This window comes from Dromiciops gliroides, chromosome 2 (genome assembly GCF_019393635.1).
Source record: "Dromiciops gliroides isolate mDroGli1 chromosome 2, mDroGli1.pri, whole genome shotgun sequence".
NCBI classification, from domain to species: domain Eukaryota; kingdom Metazoa; phylum Chordata; class Mammalia; order Microbiotheria; family Microbiotheriidae; genus Dromiciops; species Dromiciops gliroides.
This window is the reverse complement of record NC_057862.1, coordinates 1,182,080-1,202,718: the sequence shown is the minus strand read 5'-3', so window position 1 is coordinate 1,202,718 and position 20,639 is coordinate 1,182,080. Positions and strand designations below refer to the sequence as shown.

General features: G+C 50.3%; 1 protein-coding gene across 1 annotated transcript in view; it reads right to left on the bottom strand.

The window, feature by feature from the left end:
• Positions 1-18,521: 18,521 nt before the first annotated feature.
• CFAP46 (cilia and flagella associated protein 46) overlaps positions 18,522-20,639 on the bottom strand; it is a 131,428-nt gene continuing 129,310 nt past the window's right edge. The window contains exon 61 of the mRNA XM_043988884.1: positions 18,522-19,235. Within this exon, the coding sequence (XP_043844819.1) occupies positions 19,099-19,235 (137 nt within the window). The 3' untranslated portion in view covers positions 18,522-19,098. The remainder of the gene's footprint in view (positions 19,236-20,639) is intronic.

Here is a 20,639-nt window from a genome sequence, read left to right as displayed (position 1 = left end):
GTAGATGTAAACAGTTTGTTCCAAAAGCCATGAAGGCAGCTGAAGCAGGCATTGCAGAGCATTTTGAACTTGCTCAGATATCAAAGACCTAAAGATCGTCCCCTGCACTCCAGGCCATCACCAGTCACCTTAACTTTCTTTCTGCCACTGGACTGTGATGACTCTGGAAGAGAGAGTGAGGCCAATGTTTTTGTGCAACTCTGCCTCACTTAAATCTAATTTATGTGGCAGTCATAGACATGGGAGACACTGGCCTAGGACTGCCCAGTGTGGTAAGTCTGCATTTAAAAAGTCACTGTGCTCTATGAGCAAAACAGAATTGTAGTAACTCGAGAGAAATGTGAGGTGCACAAATTTAGAGCCATCTCCCCCAAACGTTCCAACAGACTATTTGTGTCTGGTCTGTGGTGGATCCTTACGAGCTCTCATGGGGCTGGTCTGCCACAGTCAGACATGCTGGACATTGGTCCTGACATAGTGACCCCGGTTCAGTCCTTTTCAAGTACAAAGGGCATTTTCCGGCTTCTACCAATGGCTCTCCTGTGAATGCTTTTTCAGGCGGGCCTTTTCTTGCTGATCCCCATGACCTCCTTGGGGTACAAGCCCAGCAATTGCCGGGCTAAATGAGAAGAATGAGTGACTGTGATTTTGTCCTCTTCTTTATCTTTCTGAATTGTTTCTCCCAACATTCTGCCCAGTTCCAAGCTTCCTGGCCAGGGAAGGAGCTCGCCTGCTTTTCCGTAGCTTTTCTTCCTGACACAGACTGTTCCATATTTTCTTTCCTTTAGCTCAGAGCTGGTTCAGTGGGTTTTCTTTGATTATTCACAATTCTAAGCCCTTTCTGATAGTTCTTAGTGGTGTGATTTTTATTTTGTTCAATTGTTTGTCTAAATCCTTTGACCTTTTATCTTTTGGGGAATGGTTTCTAGTATATGTGCTTAGATGGCTAGATATAGATATACATACACACACAACTTATATTTATACTCTAGTATGTATATATGCAAATGGAGATGCATATATGTACATATATATAATATACTTTATTACATTTTCTATGTGTAGATATAAATATAGCTATATGCATTCAAAATAAAACAAGAATATTAGAGCTCAGACATTATTGTGTCCAACCCCCTCATCTTATAGATTGGGATACTCAGGCTCAGGGGTCTCCCCCAAGCCTGGGAAGCTGGGTCTTCATCTCTCCCATGCCTGAACATGTTTCCTTGTAAGTGATCCAAACCAAAAGACTGGGAAAACAGAGTGGGTGCGCATGTCCTGAAGGGGCCTTAGAGACACCCATGTGTGCCCTGGACGGCGGGCGGCCTGTGTCTGTCCTGGGCCTTTGGTGCTTCCGGCAGCAGTTGTGTGGCCTCTCTCCCCCTTATTATATCGAACCATCTCTCTTGCCTTGTCACAAAGAATTAAAATCTATAATAAGAAAATTTAAGAGCTTCCCCGTAATTTGGCCCATCAGCTCCATTCCAGCTATTAGCCAACGGCATCACAGTATTAATCCAGTCATCTTCCTTTCGTCTCAATGAATTGTGATAAAAATGTCAAACAATTAGATTATATTGGCCGACGCAGCCGTGTTTGATGGAGTGTGGATGTAGGCCGCGTCCCTTGAATCACCCTGACAAAGCGAGCCTGGCACAATGCCGCCATAAATTTCCTTGGGGAAACTATTTAGGGTTTTATTGTCAGTCAAGCTGAGTTGGAGAATGCAAAACAAGCAACTTCTACCCATGGAAGGTCAAGGTCGCCCAGCCACCAGATGGGCAGGAAAGAGCTGCCTCCTCTGTGATGGGGACAGACCGAGAGGGAGGCTCCGGAGTGGCCCAAGGGGAAGAGGGGCCAGGTGGCTTCTGGTGTCAGGGGGCATCAAGGTTTGATGCAGGCTTTCCCCGCATCAACCCAGGAATACCCTGTGGCTCAACTCTGAGCAAGGACTGGGGAAATCTCGCGTGATGTGTCCAAGGTCAAGGGTCAGAAGCAGGATTGGAACCCAGGACTTCTGTGGTTTTAGGCCTAGTGCTGTACATTAGACTTGCTTGACAGGCTGCTTGACCAATCTCCCATGCCAGGTTAGAGTGGAAATACGTTTTCTGTGTCCTCCCATGTATAATGGGCACCCTACGACTCACCTTCTCAGCCGGTGGGGGAAGGGGCTAGAGAGATGGAGAGAATTTGGACCACAAAATAAAATCTTTTAAAGTGACCAAAAATCCAGGCCAGGACTGTCAGCGCGAGCCCACCTTGGCCACGCACAGGGATGCTCCAAACCTGGAATTCCATCCCTTGGGCCTGGGCTGCTGCAGGTAATTTCTAATTGACCAGGCAATGGAGCACTGAAAACAGACTCGAAGTGGTTCACAGGCCGCTCCCCCCCCCCCCAGCCCATACACGGCCATTTTAAGGAGCAGGGGTCATTGACTGAGATGGCCAGCTCTCAAATGTCAGCAGCGTCTCAGGGGGTGCTTTGAAGAAAGCCAGAGCTTCACAGTGATGGGGGCTGAGAAGGCAACGATGATGTGAAAGTTTCAAGCCAGGAAGCCTGGTAGGATAGGGGTGCCACGAATTCTGCCTTAGACACGACAAATTTAAGATGCCTCCAGGTCATCCGAGGGAAGGTGCCAAGTGGAGTGTACAAATGATGGTTGGTGACTTGGGACTGAAGTCCCAGAGAGGTTTAGGGCTGGACATAGTGGGGTGGGAATCTTGCATAGAGATGACCCTCTGCACTGATGAGATCACCAAGTGAGAGTAGGGGGAATGAGGGTGAGGCCCCTCCTCATCTGGGACCCCACGGCCATAGTCCCACCACGAGGAAGGTTTTGGATGGCAGCTTGTCCCCCTTCCTTGGGGATACAGGACACCCGGGCTCCCTTTTCCACAGCTAAGGTCCAGCCCAACCAACTCCTCCATCAATCCTGCCTGCCTTGGTCCAGTGCTGAGCTCAGGCTGTGCAGAATCTATATTTATTCTGGGCCTTCAAGAATGACTTCAGTAGAATGATTTGTCTCCCTCAACTTGGCTGCCTTGAATCCATCTTTCAGTGCCTGAGGTCCTTTCTTTCCAAACAGTTCAATTACACCTCCCCCGCTTTCTTCTCGGCGCATCTGGAAGCAAAGGCTGATTGGGCCAAAGAGCTACCAACATCCTAAATGCTCCCAGCTGCTGAGGGTCCCAAGTGGTGCCAGCTCAGCCCAGCTGTCCCGCCGGCAAAAGGGAAGAGACGAGCGAAAAGAGAGCAGGCATCCAGCAAAGGGTCAAGATGTATGGGAAATTGATTTCCCTGCTGGAAATGGGATAATTAAACTGATTGTTTCTACCTTCATCATCGTCATCCTAAAATGAGAGGACAGAAAGGTTAGCTCTGGCATGAAGTCACATCGCACATGTTAAAGAGAAGGAACATTAATGGCATACAAATGGCCCTGCTCGTGGCTGCTGAGTTATATTTCAGAGCTATGGGATAATGATTCCCTTTCATCATCTTTACAAGATAGAAAATCATGGGCTCCTCAAAGAAGATCATTACGGAAAACAATGGCTCACAGCAGTTGGAAATAGAGTTTTAATTATTGCATGGAAAACCCAAATTCCTTGCTACAGAGCCCCCTGGGCCCATCTAGTAGTTGGCTAGAGAAACACAGGGAGCACTGGTAGGCCCAGGCGTTGGACCGGGCCCTGCTTCTCCAGCCAGGTCACTTGGATGGTTTCCTGTGGATTCCCCGAGAGCACTGGCCCACGATGCTGGCTCTCTGCTTATCCAAGAAGCAGGGGAACCACCCTGGGGGACCGCGGCTCCTTCCCACAACGAGACCTCTGAGGCTGGAGTGTTTGGGCAAAGCTACTCATCTCTGTCACCCACCGGCATGTTCTCTCACTTGTGCTCTCATTTTCAAGGCACTTCCTTGGAATCTGAGCCATCAGAAGATGCCCTTCCAGAATATCATGGAACATCCTTCCATCCAAACTTGATTTACGTTAACTCTCCCATATGTTGTTCAAAAAGATCCATCCACTTGTTCTTCATCTAGCTGCTAAAATCCTAGATCCTTGGAAGGCAGAGCACCCCTTACCATTTAGAGCTGGGAGCCCACAAACAAGAAATGGGGCTGATGGTGATAATGGTGATGACTCACTACTGATCATTGACCACTGACAGCTGATGGTAGGTCACTGCTGGCCTCTGATGGGCATTGGATTCCCAGTAGAACCTTAGTCCTACACTTGAGGCATCTTGCCAAGTTCATTTGTTATGAGCCCTCCATGCTGGTCCCACTCCAGTAGGGCAGAAAACCTTAAGTGACTATTCTTGCCCCATGAATCCCACAAGTGACCCTAGTGGCCTGTGGATCCAACCCATACTTTAATAAGAGTCTTCTCTACAAGGTACCGGGTGAATGGTCACCCTACCTCACCCTGAGGACCTCCCAAGGCATCTCATTCCATCCTTGCCTAGCTCTTATTATGCTCTAATTAGTCTAATCATTTTTCCTTACTGCGGGTGTTCTGCTACTCACATCCGATGCCAAACAGAAAGAGTCTAATTCACTTTCTATTTTCTTTTTAAAAAATTGATTTTGGTCACTTAGCAAAGTCACTTAGCCTTCTTTCTCTCGCCCTCCCATGTAGTAAAAAACAGCAACAACCAATCTCTACATTGGCCATGTCAAAAAGCCCTCTCTTCTGCACTGAGTTTTTCAATTATCAGGAGGTGAGCTCAACATGAATCATTCCAGTCTTCTGGAATTGTGGTTGGTCAATATATTGATGTCTTCAAAGCTCTTTTTCATCAGTATTGTTGCCACTGTATGAACTGCTCTCCACTTTGCATCAGTTCAGGTAAATTTTCTCTGCAGCCATCTCCTTTATCATTTTTTATATCACATTCATATAATATGCCTTGTTCAGCCACTTCCCCAGTACTGGATGTCCCCTCAGGTTTCAATCATTTGTCACCACAAAAAGAGCTAGAAATATCTTGGGACATCCTTCCAGTTTGCTTTGCACAGGACATACCCTTCCCTTAATCCGCCCTCCCTCTTATCCCCTCCTCTCCCTTCTCCTCTTCCTCTCCTGTTTACCTGTTCAGTGAACTGCTCTTGAGAGGCCACGAGCAGTTCCTTTTTGTGCCCATCACTGGCCAGATTCAAAGGTATGGAAAATGGGAGGAGTAAGGGTTTAGAAGGCTGGGGGCAAAACAAAACAAAACAAAAAAAAGGGCGGCTAGGTGGCACAGTGGATAAAGCACCGGCCCTGGATTCAGAAGTACCGGAGTTCAAATCTGGCCTCAGACACTTGACACTTACTAGCTGTGTGACCCTGGGCAAGTCACTTAACCCCCATTGCCCTGCCAAAAACAAAAACAAAAACAAAAGCAAAAAAACAATCCAAAACAAAAACAGAAGGCTGGGGGACTGGGATCCAATCATTCCTCAGGTAAATGGGGTCCCTTGTGGGGCCCCAGAGAAAGAATGCATAAGCATGAGCTGGCAACCCACAAAGTGCCAGCCAGGGATGGGTGGGCTGTGGTTAGCCAGCAGAGCCAGCTTTGGACCCAGAGAACCAATCCTCCTGACCACAGTAGCTGCCCCACCACTCTCTGCTGCCCCCTTGAAGGGACCAGTTTTGTTGGTCTCACTCTCTTTCCACCCTTCCCCTCCTCAAAGACAGCCTGAAGGTGGGGGGGGCACACCCATGGCCTCATCTGACCCTTTGCTCTGGGGTGATGACTGTGAGAAGGGCCATTTATACCAACTGATGGAGAAATCGAGGACACCACTCAGCATTAACATGGATCCCTGAGCAGGCAAGTTCCTAATGGCTGTGGGAGGTGATGCCAGCAAACAGAGGCATCTGGGGGGGGGGTTGGTGGAGTGAGAGCAAACCTGGCCCCACACACCTTAAGGTGGGTCTAGTGGCCCCAGTGGCCCAGGGCCTTTGGCTTACGGCTCAGCACCCATGATGGAAGCCAGGGCCCAGGGGTTGGCTGCCCTGAGCCCTTGGGGTCAGTGTTCTGAAAAGTCACACTTGGGGGCCTGGGCAAGGGATGGCTCCCCAGGGGAGTGGCTGGTGGGGAGGGCATCAGAGCCCATCCCTCTCCCACCAGGTCCATTTTCCAAGTGTTTGGGGGCTCAGCTATGCTTTGGAGCCCCTCATTTGTGGAGGATTTTCACCTTCTCCCCAGCAAGACAATAAAATGGAGATGAGAATATCCTCATGGTAAGAAGCCTCCCTGTGGGAAGGTACCGGGGTCCTTGATGTGCTTCTGTAGAGACAGGGACCTTTCCTCTCAAGTTCAAGATGTGTCCTTGGAAAGATGGGGCTAGTCTAGAGACTGGGAAATGGGTGATGGATTTATCACAGTAGGAACAAGCATCAGGAAGGTGCTGGCTGGTACCCGGCCATCACTGGGGGCTTCTGGAAAGCTGTTTGTCTCCCTCTCTCCCAGTCCCTGCCCCCTCTCTCTTCTCCCTATGCTGATGTTGAAGTGCTACCTGCCAGGAGGAAGGACATTAGGGGAATGGATGGCCCCAGGCTTCCCATTCTCAAAAAGGATGGGTCTTTTCAGCGGCACAGTCCTGGGGCTGCAGTCCCCCTCTCTTCTGCTGCATTTCTGCCCTCTCCTCTTCCCTGGCTCAGCCTGGCCCAGAGCAAGGAGCTCAGCTCTGTGCCAGATCAGTAAATAGCATATTTTTTAAATGGCCCATAATGGAATTCCAACAGATCTCTCTTGGATAAAAACAACCACAGCAAAGCCCATCTCCTCTTCATGTTTCAGCCTTTAATTCAGGGCAGCAGCTTAGTGACAATGGTAGACTTCCCCTGGCTCCCTTCACCTGGGCCCTTTCATCTGGGCCCCCTTACCTGGCATCTTTCACCTGGGGGTCTCCTCACCTGAGCTCTCTTACCTGGCCCCCTTCACCTGGGTTCCCTTCACCTGGGTCCCCTTCACCTGGGTCCCCTCACCTGGGGCCTCTCACTTGGGTCCTCTCATTTGGTCCCCCATGACCTGACTACTCTCACCTGGCCCCCCTCACTTTGGCCCCTCACCTGTTCCCCTTCATTTGGCCTTTCTTCCTTGTCCCCCCTCACCTATCTGCCTCAGTTGGCAAGGCAGTGATGCTTTAAGGCAGCTGTCTGTGGGGCTGTAGAGAACACAGTGCTCCCACCCCTCCTGACTGGGCAAACTGCCTTCCATGTTCCCAGGCCCCAAGACCTACTTAATTTCTTGCCACGGTTTCCAGCAGGTGCCCCCTGCCCCTTCCTCTCGGACAGCTCTCCACCACTCACCTCTGGCGTCCTGATATAGCCCCAATAAATTCCCGGGGATTTTGCCTCCTTACCTTTCTTAGGGGCTACATAAATTTCCGCCAAGCCATTTTTTTCCTGCTTGAATATATTATGGGATGCCATTTCTGTTACAGAAGCTAATTGATAATGTGATTTGTTATGTTGCAGAGACATAACTCAGAAAGTTATCTTAGCGCTTCTGCGCGCGGAATCCCGGGGAATGTTTCATATTTCTTATGTGAATGGCCACACTTTGAGGTAAAAAATGGGCCGTGGGCGCAGATGAAATATCCCTAGAAGCTTTTATTCTCGCTGCTTGGGTCCAGGCCAAGAGCCCCGAGCTCGGCTCATATTTCCTGAGCGCCTTCTTCGCTCCCATCCGCCCCCAGTCATTAGTTTGTGGGCGCTGTTGGGGAGATGCCCCCAGGCCAGGAAGAGCAGTGGGCAGTGGCCTTGGCCGGGGAGGCTACAGAGCTGGCTCCGCCGCAGGTTCGGGGCCCCGCCCACAAACTAAACCACGTTAAGCTCCCCCCCCCCCCCCAGGCCTCTGGCTGAGCTATTTGGCTTCCCAGAAAATGCTCAGACCTAGAATTACTTCCCTATAGTCTTGATTTGGGTCCTCCAGGTGAGGGAACTCTTCTCACACATGCAGGTCAACGCTTCCCTACCCCAGATGAGTCCAAGAGCTGCCGAGGGCCATGGGAAGTCAAGTAAGTATTCTCTACCCACTGTACCCCACTGCCCCACAGCACTCTCTCTGGCTCGGCTCAGCCGGACCCCCCCTCTCACTCTTAAGCAGAGCCATTCTCGGCTCCAGCTGGTCAGCCCATTCTGTCGCTGGGGGGCCCCCCCGGAAGCGCCAAATCCCGGAAAATGTCAGACCTTGACCCAGGTTCCCTCACCCCCATGTCTCCACTCACTCACCTTGTCTGCTAAAGGCTCGGAATCACAAGAGGGAAAAACCAGTTCGATTTACAAGGAGATAATGAATCCAATGAGGATTGATATCTCAGAAATGTACTGAGCGCCTGGCAAATGACTTTTAAAAAATAATCAGCTGGATTTCCTTCTCTGCACCAAGAAACTTGCTTCACTATCTTCTCTCATCTCCCTTCTTTGCCGAAATTAAATGAGCTTTTTCAATGCATCCTTCAAAGCCCAATTAAAATGAAAATCCCACCTCCTACAGGAAGCTTTCCTTGACACCCCCCCCCCCCCCCGCCCCACATCTGGAAATAATGCCTCCCTTCTGTGGGTTCTCCCAGCACTTCCTACCTCTCAGGTGTCCTGACTTCTACTTTATCTTGATCCCTTCACTCAGTCACAAATTCATTCATTCATCACGTGTTCAGAGGCAGCCAGGAGGTGCAGCCCACAGGGAACTGTGCCTGGAGTCAGAAGGAACGGAGTTCAAATCTAGCCTCAGACACTTGCCACTTACTAGCTGTGTGACCCTGGGCAAGTCACTTAACCCTCATTGCCATGCAAAAAAAATTAGTACAAATGTGGCCTCAGACACTTACCAGCTTTACCAGCTTTGTGACCATGTGCAGTCTGCCTCAGTTTCCTCATCCATAAAAGGGGAGTATCTTCTCCCAGGGTTGTTGTGAGGATCAAGTGAGGTAATAATTGCAAAGTGCTTGGCACAGAGCAAACAATGGATGGATGTTTGTTATTGTTGTTATTTTCCATTGAGATGTTGGTATGTCCTGAAGAGGAGCTCATGGGGGTGAGTCCCATCTCACCATGACTACACTGTCCACGACGGAGTCAGAACCCACTCAAAACCATTGTTTGGGAGCCCCCATGATGTGTTTACTTTAACTAGCCAGAATAAGTGACAAATTAGTTCAAAACAAAAACACATTTAGTCAAATGCAACAAGAAAAGATCAGTGGAGCACGAAGTAGGTCCATTCTCCCAAAATGTGACACTCCCAGTAGGGGAACGCACACACTGCAGACACCTATCAGAGGACATGTTCTAAGAGTCTATGTGTGAAGGACGCATTATTTGAGACCATGTGTTTGCAGGGCATGTGCCAATGGCCCCAGTGATGTCATCATTGTGCTGCTCTTCTAGCCATCCCTTGGGACCATCCACTACTCCCCTAACTCACCTCACACACATCCTGGACTTGAGATCAAGATGAACTAGGTTCGTCATATCACTGACAATCACTGGCTGTGTGACTTATCTATAAAATGAGAGGGTGTGGCTAGATGGTCACTAAAGTTCTTTCCAGCTGTAAATCCATGGTATATGCCAGTGTAGTGGTTACAAAGCCTCTCCATGACTGTGAGAGCTGTAGCTTTTGTAGTGCATGGTCCAAGGTTAGGACCCAGAGAGTGAGCAAAATCCACCCAGACATCCCAGGCTAATGGTGCTCATTTTTGGACTGTTTTCCTTAAGATTGGTCATCCAAGATGAATATATGACTTGGCATGAGACATCTCCCCTTCATTTCTATTAGATCCCTGTGAGTCTGTGTCCCTCAAACCCCTTTGGGCACGACTCTCAGAAAGTGCCCTAGGGGGCTGGGGGCAAGAAGGTAAGCCGATGACTGCTCTTGCTTCCACAGCCCTTCCTGGTAGATGCAAGAACTAGGTCAAGGGGAGAGGTACAGGGCTCCAGCTTCTGCCCACCTTTCAGCTCCCCATACCTTTGGAGAAAATGGTGTGTGCAGGGTTCATGTCCACAAGGGGGTATAAAAATCCCGAGGTGGTGTGGGGAACTTCATTGGCAGGGAGAAGGAGAGGCTGGACAGGAGAGGAGGCGTGCAGGTGGAAGTGACAGGCTCTGCCCCTGCACCCCCCCCCACCCCTGCTTAGCAGGGAGGGCCTTCTCACCAATCCCCACGCTCCGTGTTCCACCCTTCATTGCCCCTCTCTGGGCTTTTACCTGGGATGGCCTTTGTGCCCATAACACCCTCCTGCCTCACCTCTACCCCTCATTTTCTTTAAAGCTTGGCTCGAAAGCCACCTCGTGCATGCCCCTCCTCATTCTTCTCTAGCTGCCGGATGGACTCAACCCTCTTATTCTATGGATAAGGAAACAGGTTTAGAGCTGACTTTGCTCGGTCACATAGCCAGGAATGGTCAGTGACATGACTTGAACCCGGCTCATCTTGAGCTTGATAATTCCATGCCACAGTTAGTAAACAAGCTGTATTTACTTTGTGCGCAGGGTCTCATGGGGTGTAGCCAACGTGCCTAGTCCCGACTAGCTCACTTCAGTATTCCAGGCCTTCCCAGGCATTCTGTACCTGCCCCATACCCCAGAGAGACTCCTTTCTCATTGGATCCCTGGTTAGAACGGAGGGGAGCCACCTTCAAAGGTCCAGGGATAAGGGAATGCACCACCCAGGGAATCCTCCCCATCTGGAATACAGGCCTCAGCTCCTTGTGAGCCTCCAAAGGTCAGGAGAGCCAGCCCCGAGGCCTTCCAGTCAAAGTCACGCCAGACTTTGGGTCCAGCCCAGATCTAGAAGGGTGCCCCTAGAGGCGGTGTGTGTGTGTATCTGTGTGTGTGTGTATGTTTATGTGTGCATGTGTGTATGTGTGTGTGTACGTGCGTGTATGTCTGTGTATGTGGGTGTGGGTGTGGGTGTGGGTGTGTGTATGTAAGGAAGGGTGTGTCCTAGAGGTTGGGGAAACATGTGTCTTCTGTTCTTTATCTCAGGTAAATGTTATGTCCATTTGGTAAATGGGCCCAGAGGCACTGGCTGTGCCAGAGAAGGGGGTACCCCTAGAGCCCTGAGGGGAGCCTGAGCTAGCCTTGCCTGAGGTCACACATGGGGCAGGTGATAGCAGGGATTCAAGGCTAGGCCTGGTAACTTTAAATCTCAAGGTGCTTTCTACTGCCCCATGGGGTGTGTGTGTGGGGGGGTGGGGAGGCAAGGCATGGCTTGTGTGCCATCTAATATTCCTGTGGTCCTCTCTGCTGAAGGTGCAGAGTCCTTCCTTATTTCTCTTCTGGCCTCCAGGCACCTCCACCTGAACCTGCCTGGTATACACTAGGTGCTTAATGTATGCTTGTTGGATTGAATCAGTATAAGTCATCATTTTTTTTTGTTTTATCATAAAAGTATTTTATTTTTGTCCAGTTACATGTAGGGATAGTTTTCAACACTTTTTCTTCTTTTTTTGGGGGGGTGAGGCAATTGGGGTTAAGTGACTTGCCCAGGGTCACACAGCTAGTAACTCAGGTACTCTGGTACTCTATCTACTGCACCACCTAGCTGCCCCTCAACATTTGTTTTTTATAAGATTTCTAGTTCCAAATTTTTCTCCCTACCTACCTTCCCTTCCCCCTCCCCAAGACAGCAAGCAATCTGATATAGGTTATATATGTACAATCACAGGAAACATATTTCTGCATTAGTTATGTTGTAAAAGACAAAAGGGGAAAACCTCAGAAAAGTAAAAAACAACAAGAACAAAAGTGGAAACAATATGGTTCAATCTGCATCTGGATTCCACAGTTCTTTTTTCTGGATGTTGAGAACATTTTTCATTGTGAGTCCTTTGGAACTATCTTGGATCATTGCACTGCTGAGAGGAGCCAAGTCTATCACAGTTGATCATCACACAATCTTGTTGATACTGTGTACAATGTTCTCCTGGTTCTGCTCACTTCACTCAGTATCAGTCCACATAAGTCTTTTCAGGTTTTTCTGAAATCTGCCTGCTCATCATTTCTTACAACACAATAGTTTCCCACTACATTCATATACCATAACTTGTTCAGCCATTCCCCAATTGATGAGCATTCCCTCAATTTTCAATTCTTTGACACCACAAAAAGAACTGCTATAAATATTTTTGTACATGTGGGTCCTTTTCCCTTTTTTATGATCTCTTTAGAATACAGACCTAGTAGTGGTATTTCTGGGTCAAAGGGTATGCACAGCTTTATAGCCCTTACTCTCTCTTTCTTCCTTCCTTCCTTCCTTCCTTCCTTCCTTCCTTTCTTTCTTTCTTTCTTTCTTTTTCTTTCTTTCTTTCTTCCTTTCTTGTGCTGGGCAATGAAGGTGTCTGAGGCTGGATTTGAACTCAGGTCCTCCTGAATCCAGGGTCAGTGCTTTATCCACTATGCTACCTAGCTGCTCCTTTATAGCTCTTTGGACATAGTTTCAAATTGCTCTTCAGAATGGTTGGATCAGTTCACAACTCCACCAACAATGCATTAGTGTTCCAATTTTTCCACAGCTTCTCCAACATTTATTATTTTCCTTTTTGGGGGGTCATATTAGCCAAGCTGATAGGTGTGAAGTGGTTCCTCAGAGCTGTTTTAATTTGCATTTCTCCAATCAATAGTGATTTAGAGCATTTTTTCATATGGCAATAGATAGCTTTGATTTCTTCATCTGAAGACTGCCTGTTCATATCCTTTGCAGGTCAACATTTATTCATAAGATGGTTGACCTTGGCCCCTTAATTGGGGGTGTGTGTTAGATAATGGTTGTTGGGAGTGGGGGTCATCAGAGATTACAGTTTACTAGGTTGGTCTATGCTGCCCCATGACCACTGGGCACCATTTTTCATTGGCTGAGCTTGAGGAGCCTCCCTTGGTCCCAGGGGGCTTTGGTCTCTCAGTTGGGGCTCCCTTGGCCTGCCAGATTTCTGGAGGTCTTTCCCTCCACATCTCTCATGTTGGGCCTGGGAGACCTGGGGGTATTCCTATTTCCCTCTTCCACAACTAGGAATTGGCTGGGCCTGGAATTTCCTGGGTCCAGATATTATTTTTCTTCGATGCTTGATGACAACCACCCCCATCAGGGCCTAGAGAAATTCTGGTCCTGCCCATTTCTTTTGATGCAGAAAAGGGTGCTATCTATGTTCTTCCAGCTCCCTTCCCCAGGCACCCTGCACATCTGCTCCTGTCTATCCATCTCATCTTCATCCATCCATTAAGGGATTTTTCTCCTGTCATTTGGCATCCAACCAGAGCTTTGCTCAAACTAACCAATGGTCACTGCACAGCAGGGATCCTGACACACAGCGGCCCATGAAGTCTGACAACAGAAAGCACTGTCCCCATTTACCAGATGAGGCCATTGAGGCTTGAGAGCATGCTGGCTACTGCCTTGCCAATTTGAAACCATATTCTTAGCAGATCTAGTGAGAGAAGGTGACACCACGCTGATCATGGCAGACACCCGAGGAGTGTGTGAGATTTGAGTTCTGTACTGATGGTCCTGGCATACCAGATGGCTACTGTCTAGGTTCCTGAGACAGAAGTGGAAGGAGGGGATCTTTGAGGCAGCCCCTCAACTGTGGAAACTTCCCAGATTCTCTCCAGGGTGGCAGGAAGCCAACGAAATAGAAGACAGTTGTAGGCAGGGTGGACTATAGGGAGCCAGGGAATCGCCAGTGTGAACGTCCGTCCCTGGGTTGTTATCATTGATGGCCGATAGATGCCTCCCATGTGTCAGCCCCTGTGCTGACCCTGTGTCCGTTGAGGTGGTCATGGCACTGAAGACTGGGGAGACTGGGAGCTTGAGGGACCACGTCTGTATGCTAAAGCCTCCTTCCCAAAGGGCAGGGATTGGGGAAGAGGAGGAGCGAGCCAGGAAGCATGGACTTGAGGAGGTCACTTCAGAGCTGATGTGACATTAGATGCCTAAGGAGGAGCCCCGCAGACATTGTTCTGTCTCCCGGCCCCAGCGTGTGCAGTCAACTGTTTGTGCCCATCCCACATCCGAGTAATGCCACCTGGGGCTTGGTGCCTTTACCCAACCTGCCCCCTCCCCATCCATGAGCCAACCACCCAAACCAGAAGCAACTTCCCCTGGGACATGGGGCTCCCCCTTTTAAGGCTTGGCTTCTCTGGGCATGGACCCAATTACCTGCCTGGTTCCAAAGCTGATGGGCCTCTTCAAGACAGGGCACTGACCAGTAGTTGGTGCTCAAGCTGTGACATGAAATGAGGACCATCTCCAATGGTCCTTGTGGGCAGCCCTTTTCTTGGTCTTGACATTAACTACATCTCCGCCATTTTCCTCTCCCAGACCCTAAGGCAGCTTGGCTGCATTGAGCACAGGTTTCCAGCTCAAAGTGCCTCACCAAGTGGTGATGCTGGGCCACTGGGCTGAGGTCAGCTGGCCAACAACACCCCCCCCCCTCCCACACAGCCCTACCAAGCAGGAGGCCAGGAGAATTGAACGGAGGTCTCCTTAGCCAGCCTGGGGACAGATGACCAGCCCAGGCTGTTATTGGTCATCAGGTGCGCATCTGGGGGTGGGGCCTAACAGGGATCCAGAAGGCCACATACCCCTTGCACCTGACCACAGGGGGCCCTACAGCTCTTCCAAGGAGCATGCACATGCGGGTACATGTGTGTCTATCTTAATGTGTGAGCTTAAGTGTATATGTGATTATGTCCATGCGTGTGTCTGCATATGTGTATGTGTGTGCATACATATCTTTATGTGTGAGGTGTCTTTATGTGTGCATGCATCCATGTCAGTGTATTCTTGTGTGCATATGTGCATGCATATATGTGTGTCTGAGAGAAAGAATATGTGTGTGTGTGTGTGTGTGTGTGTGTGTGTGTGTGTGTGTGTGTGTGTGTGTGTGTGTGAGTGTAGGGGAGGTAGTGCTTCCTGCCTTTGCATAGCCTATAACTGGCTAGCTGGCTCTGTGCTTGGATACTGGCACCACCTGGTGGTCACCATGAGCTCTGCATCTGAGCTGCTGGAGGGAACAGAGCCAGGCTTTGGCCAATGGAACCTAGCACAGTCCCTTACACATGAAGGGCAAGCTCTAGCTCTGGGTGGTTTCCCACTACCAGCCCCCTGGAGCAGCAGCCTGATCTCCCATCCCTAGCTGAGGTGTGTGTGTGTGTGGGGGGGGCAGTGTGACAGGCTGAACTCTGCAGCAGCAGCAAGGGACCCTAATACAACCCTCCTTTTCCAGTCTTCTCCCTTGCTCCCCACCCCAACCTCCACCGACTCTCTCCCCCCCCCCACCCATGTACTCCAATCCAGTGATACTGCCCTCCTGGCTCAGGTTCCACGCATTCTCTCTGACTGTCCCCATAGAATGCTCTCCCTCCTCATTGGCACCTATTGACCTCCCTGCCCTCCTTTAAGTCCCAAATAAAACCTTTCTGGACCCATCTTTTTTTTTCTCAACCCATTTTAATTCCAGTCTTAATTCCCTCCCTTAATTATATATTGATCCTGATTTTTTGTACATATTTCTCTGCCTGTTGTCTCCCTCATTAGTTCATGAGTTCCTTGAGGGAAGGCGCTGTCTTTTGCCACTTTTGATATCCCCAGACTTTAGCATAGTACCTGGCACATAGTAAGTGTTTAATAAATGCATATTGATTACCTAATGGGGTTGTGTGAAAATCAAATGAGATAACATTTGTAAAACACTTAGCATAGTTTATGACCCCAAATTCGTACTTAATATTTATTCTTTCCCTCTCTTATCTTCTCAGATAAGACAATCAACTAACCAATAAGCATTAAGTACTTATCATTGCCTGGGGCTGTGCTGGCTATAAAAATAGTTACAGTCCCTGTCCTCAAGGAGTTTACAATCTACTAGGGGTAGACAACACAGACATACTTGGAAGTGGGGGGATGCTCATGAAAAATTTCTTTGAGGAGCCAGCATTTGAGCTGAGCCTTGAAGTAAACAAGAGTCTAACTGGTAGAAGTGATGAGCAAGTGAATGCCAGGCAAAGGGGGAAGACCAAAGAGGTGGCAGTGGGCTAGGTTATGAAGGGCTATGACTGCAGAGTAATTTGTATTTGCTCCTGGAGGCCATAGAGAACCACTGGAATTTCTTGAGTAAAGGGTTGAAAAACCACTTTGGTGGAGGATGGACAGGAGTGAGGAGAGACATGAGGCAGGCAGACAGACCCATTTGGAAGCTATTGAAATAGTCTGGCAGTGAGGTAATAAGGGCCTACACTAAGATGGGGCAATGACAGAAGAGAGAAGGGAGCATACTGGAGAGATGTTGCAGAGGCGAAATTAAAAGATGTTGTAGAAGCAAAAGTCAACAAAGTGTTGCAGAGGTGAAATAGAAAGATGTTGTAGAAGTGAAATCAACAAGAGGTGTTGCAGAGGAGAAATCAACAAGAGGTGTAGCACGTCAGGACTGCCTACCATTCATTTTGTGGCTATCAGTCACAATGAAGTGGAGGGAAAACAAGACCGATCCCTACTTATCTTCTGCTCCACCTGGGAGCCCTTCCCCTCCTTTGCTCGGGCACCTTGGTATTGGAGAGTGTGAGCCCTCAAAGTTACACATGGAATCAAGAATCTCCCTGACCAGGCACAGAAGCCAGGGCCTTCTTGCTCTGTCAGTCACCGGCCCCACCCCCACTGGTGCTGGGAATGGAGAAGGGGTTTTGTTCCATGGGATGTCAGTGGTAGTGGGTGGGGCTTCAAAGCCTCTGGGATGTCTCTCCTGACCTCTCTTAAATCTGGCTGTGCCAGTCTCTGCATTCTGTGCCAGTCCCTCCTCTCCTTAGGGACCAGGACAGAACGTGGACCTTGGGTTCTGTCCCATCTTTCATCTCTTCTCTTGTGGTGTAGGTGGCAGAATGAGGAGCCTCACGGATCTCCACCCTCACCTCGAGGAGATGGGGGCCGATGGGCTCCCAAGGCTTTTCCTCTATCTGGGCAGGAAGTTGGAACGTTCCCAAGGCTGGGGTCAAGGTAGGCCCAGCCTCACTCTGGAAATACCTGCAGGCCTCAGGTTTGCTAAGACATGGAGCGGTGAGGTTCACAAAGTGCTGTTCGCTGTTTGATGGGTTAGCATGACAGAGGGGCGCTAGGGGGCGCCTTGCCACACAGAATGCGGTGCCTGCACGAGACCCTCGCCAGCTGCGTGACTGAGGGAAAGGCATTTCACCTTTGTCTGCCAGCCTCTTCTGTATCTTGGGGATCACTTACCTCGAAGTTGTAAGGAAGCGCTCAGCTCAGGGCTCTGCTTCCCCATCAGTGCTGGGGTGGTGTCCCGCTGGGGCACGGGCGTGTCATGCTCCTGGCCCACCCAGAAGAAAGCCAATGGCCACTCCAGAGTGAGAGAGGTGGGACCGACTGAAAGACTTACTCACGGGGGTCGGCGTGTCTGCTGCGGGGCGGGAATTCCCTCCCGTTCACCTCTGATGTAAGTTACACAGGGCAAGGAGCCTTCTTGGCTCTAGCTAGCGGGATTAGCTGTGGTGGTTGGGAGGAGAATGCTGAGTGGGCTAAAGGGAGCACGGACTCCTTGTGCGTGGCTCGTTCACACTATCCGCACGGCTCCTCCCTACGAGGATATCCACACCGCAGTTCTCGGAATTTCCCGCCCCCCCCCCACCCGCCATAAGGCCACTGCTTTATGGCCCCGCCCCTCCAACTGGGAGTGCCTGTTTATCAGTGCGCAGGTCAACATGCTCAGTAACTCTCCCCCTTTCCTGGCCCTCAGGCCTTTCATTGACCTTTGTCCCTCTAAATCCTGCCCTCCCCCCCATTCCAACTCCCGGATCTGAGTAGTGGGAGTGAGTCTTCATGGCAAGGGGCCCAGCTCAGAAGGCAGGAGGTCCCGGACTCGGTCAGCGGCCTTGGCACGAGGGGGAGGGAGGAACATGCTGGGGAACATCTTCCCTGGCTTTCTAGGTCTGTCCTTTCCAAACCTGGCTCTGGTCCTCAGTGGGGACTCAGCTGAAGAGCGGCGTGGCATAAATCCTGTCTGGTAGATGACCACTCATGGGGGTCCAGGAGGGTGGGGATGGCGCTCGGTGGTGAGCTGCTTGAGGGCAGGGACTGACCCTGCACAGTGCCTGGCACGTGAATTGACTGACTGATCACCCCAGGCAGGACAGAGCCAGAGGCCCAGCTCCATGCAGACCGAAAGGGTCTTGCCCAAGGCGTTTGTGGCTTGGCCAGAGCCTGCACCATCCTTCTCGCTCTAGCCCCACCGCAAGAGCAGGCCGGGTGTTGGGCCGCTGTGCACAGCCGGCTGTCCAGCCCTGAGCAATGTGGAGCCCAGCAGGGCAAAGACACTGCCTGCTTTCTCAGTCCCCAGACCAGTCCCCGTGAGCAGGGTTTATGTTTAGAGGCAGACTCTGAGAACACCTGGTAACCTTTCATGCTCTGGATGCACACAGAACATCGAACACTAGATCCTGAGACAGAGCCCTCATGACAGGAGCCTTCAGCAACCTAAGTAGCCTTTATTTATAATAGTGCTCCTAAAGCCAGACTTCCTCCTGACCCGACTGGATGAAAAGCACAAGATTTGGGGGGGGGGATGAGCTGCAGAAATAGGAAAGCACAGTCCAGGAAAGGCACCGGGCCCCCTCCCCTCTGTGCCTCTGCCCTGAGCTCCCAGCTCCCTGGGCCTTGTGTCCCACCTCTCTGCTTTCCTCACTCTGCACCCCTCCATTGTCCCTTGGCCTGCCCTGTCCACCCTCACCCACCCGAAGTCTGATGTTTCTAAAGGCCTCTCCCATCCCCGGAGCCCCAGCGTGCTACCAGAGACCCTAGACTAAGCTTTGCTGCTGGGGCAGCAGCAGGAGGTGGCCTGGCAGGCACGTAGGACAGATTGGGGGGTCGGTGACTGCATGAGCAGGGAGGAGGATGAGGACCGTGGCCCCAGAGGTTGGCACTGGAGCCAGATCCGGTGGGCAGCTTGTGGGAGCAGGAGCAGAAGCGCACCGGTGGTCTTCAGAAGCTGAGGCAGTGGAGTCTCATGTCACAAATGGTGCAGACACCCAGATGTTGGAAGGAAGTTGGTGGAGCTGCAGGCGTTGATCCAGGGCCATCGGGTCAGATCAGGCTTAGACAATGAAGAGGTTTGGAAGCCCGAAGAGAACAAAGTTAAAGTTTGCCCAGGGTGGCACAAAGGGGGCTTTATTGGTGGGCACTGAGGTCCTCTGCTCAGAGACTTTTTCTCCAGAAGTTTTGGGAGAATCTCCTGTAAAGGGGAAAATAGAAAACACTGGCTTCTGTCTGGCTTTTCAGTGCTCAAAGTGGGGGCTCACGCTCCCCACTGCCCTGTTCTGAATTCTGATGCCCAGCTCTTTGGGGGATCCCGAGTTCTGAGTCAGCACCATGGTGCCCAAGGGCCAACCAGCCCTGACTCCTCCCCAACCAGAGCAGGCCCCTGAGGCCAGAGTTCAGAAGGGTCACATCCAATGTGCCTGAGATAGGATTCAAACTCAGGTCCCCTACCCTGGACCCTACTGCACCCACCAGCAGAGGCAAGACCAAAGGAACAGCCAGCAATGGTTCTGGGTCCCAAAGTCCAACCACAGCCTGGTTCTTAACGTTCCCCTGCTCTCTTGTGTGACTCTTTTCTGTCAGGATGGTGTACAGCCAATGAGGAGCCGTTCTGGGCTCACCTTCCAGAGCAAACAGAATCCGGAGGAGGGCATCAGACACACAGCATAACTTTTAGGTGGTTCGGTTTCAATTGTCTTGGACTCCGTGGTGGGAGCCCAGGCAACACTGTTAGAGTGGGGACGGTGGGGACAGATACATTGGTGTTTTTCCTCTGACGCTGTCTAGCTCTGTGACCACAGCTAGGGCCTCTCTGGACCTCAGTTTACTCATTGCACTCTGTGACCTCCAAGGTCCTTTTAAAGGCCTAAATGTAGAACCATCTAATTCCTCAAAGTCCCAAAAGGAAAAACGTGACAAATAAAAACAAATAAAAAATATAAAACAACCCTCAAATGGAATTGTTTAGAATGGGGGGAGGAGAGAAATCAGCCATGCAGGTGCAAACCCCCTTCATTCCTACCCTTGCACACTCCCCCCGCCCCTGCCAGGGTCAATGAGGATATATTTGCACAGTCAGTCCTTCTGAACTGTCTATGATCCTGCCAAACTTACTCTATCAGGTAGGCATTTTGGGCATTGTTAGTGCCAAACCAGTGAGAAGGTCTGGGACCAGGTCCTAGGTGTCCTGATCCCATTGTCACCCCAGGCTGTGTCAAACTTTCATTCACTTTATTTTTTTGGTTTGTTTATTTTTGTGGGGAAATGAGGGTTAAATGACTTGTCCAGGGTCACACAGCTAGTAAGTGTCAAGTGTCTGAGGCTGGATTTGAACTCAGGTATTCCTGAATCCAGGTCCGGTGCTTTATCCACTGAGCCACCTAGCTGCCCTCTCATTCACTTTAAAAGAAGAAATGTCATATCTTTTGTTTTTATGCCACCAGTATTCTCTAATACGTCCTTCTCCATTCTCTTTCCCAGGCAGCCATCCCTCTAGATTTAAAGACAGCTCTGCCCTGGCACTGAGGTTAGGACAATGATGGAGACAGTGGGACTTAGCTGCCCTCCAATGGGACTCATGTCCACATTCCAATAACTG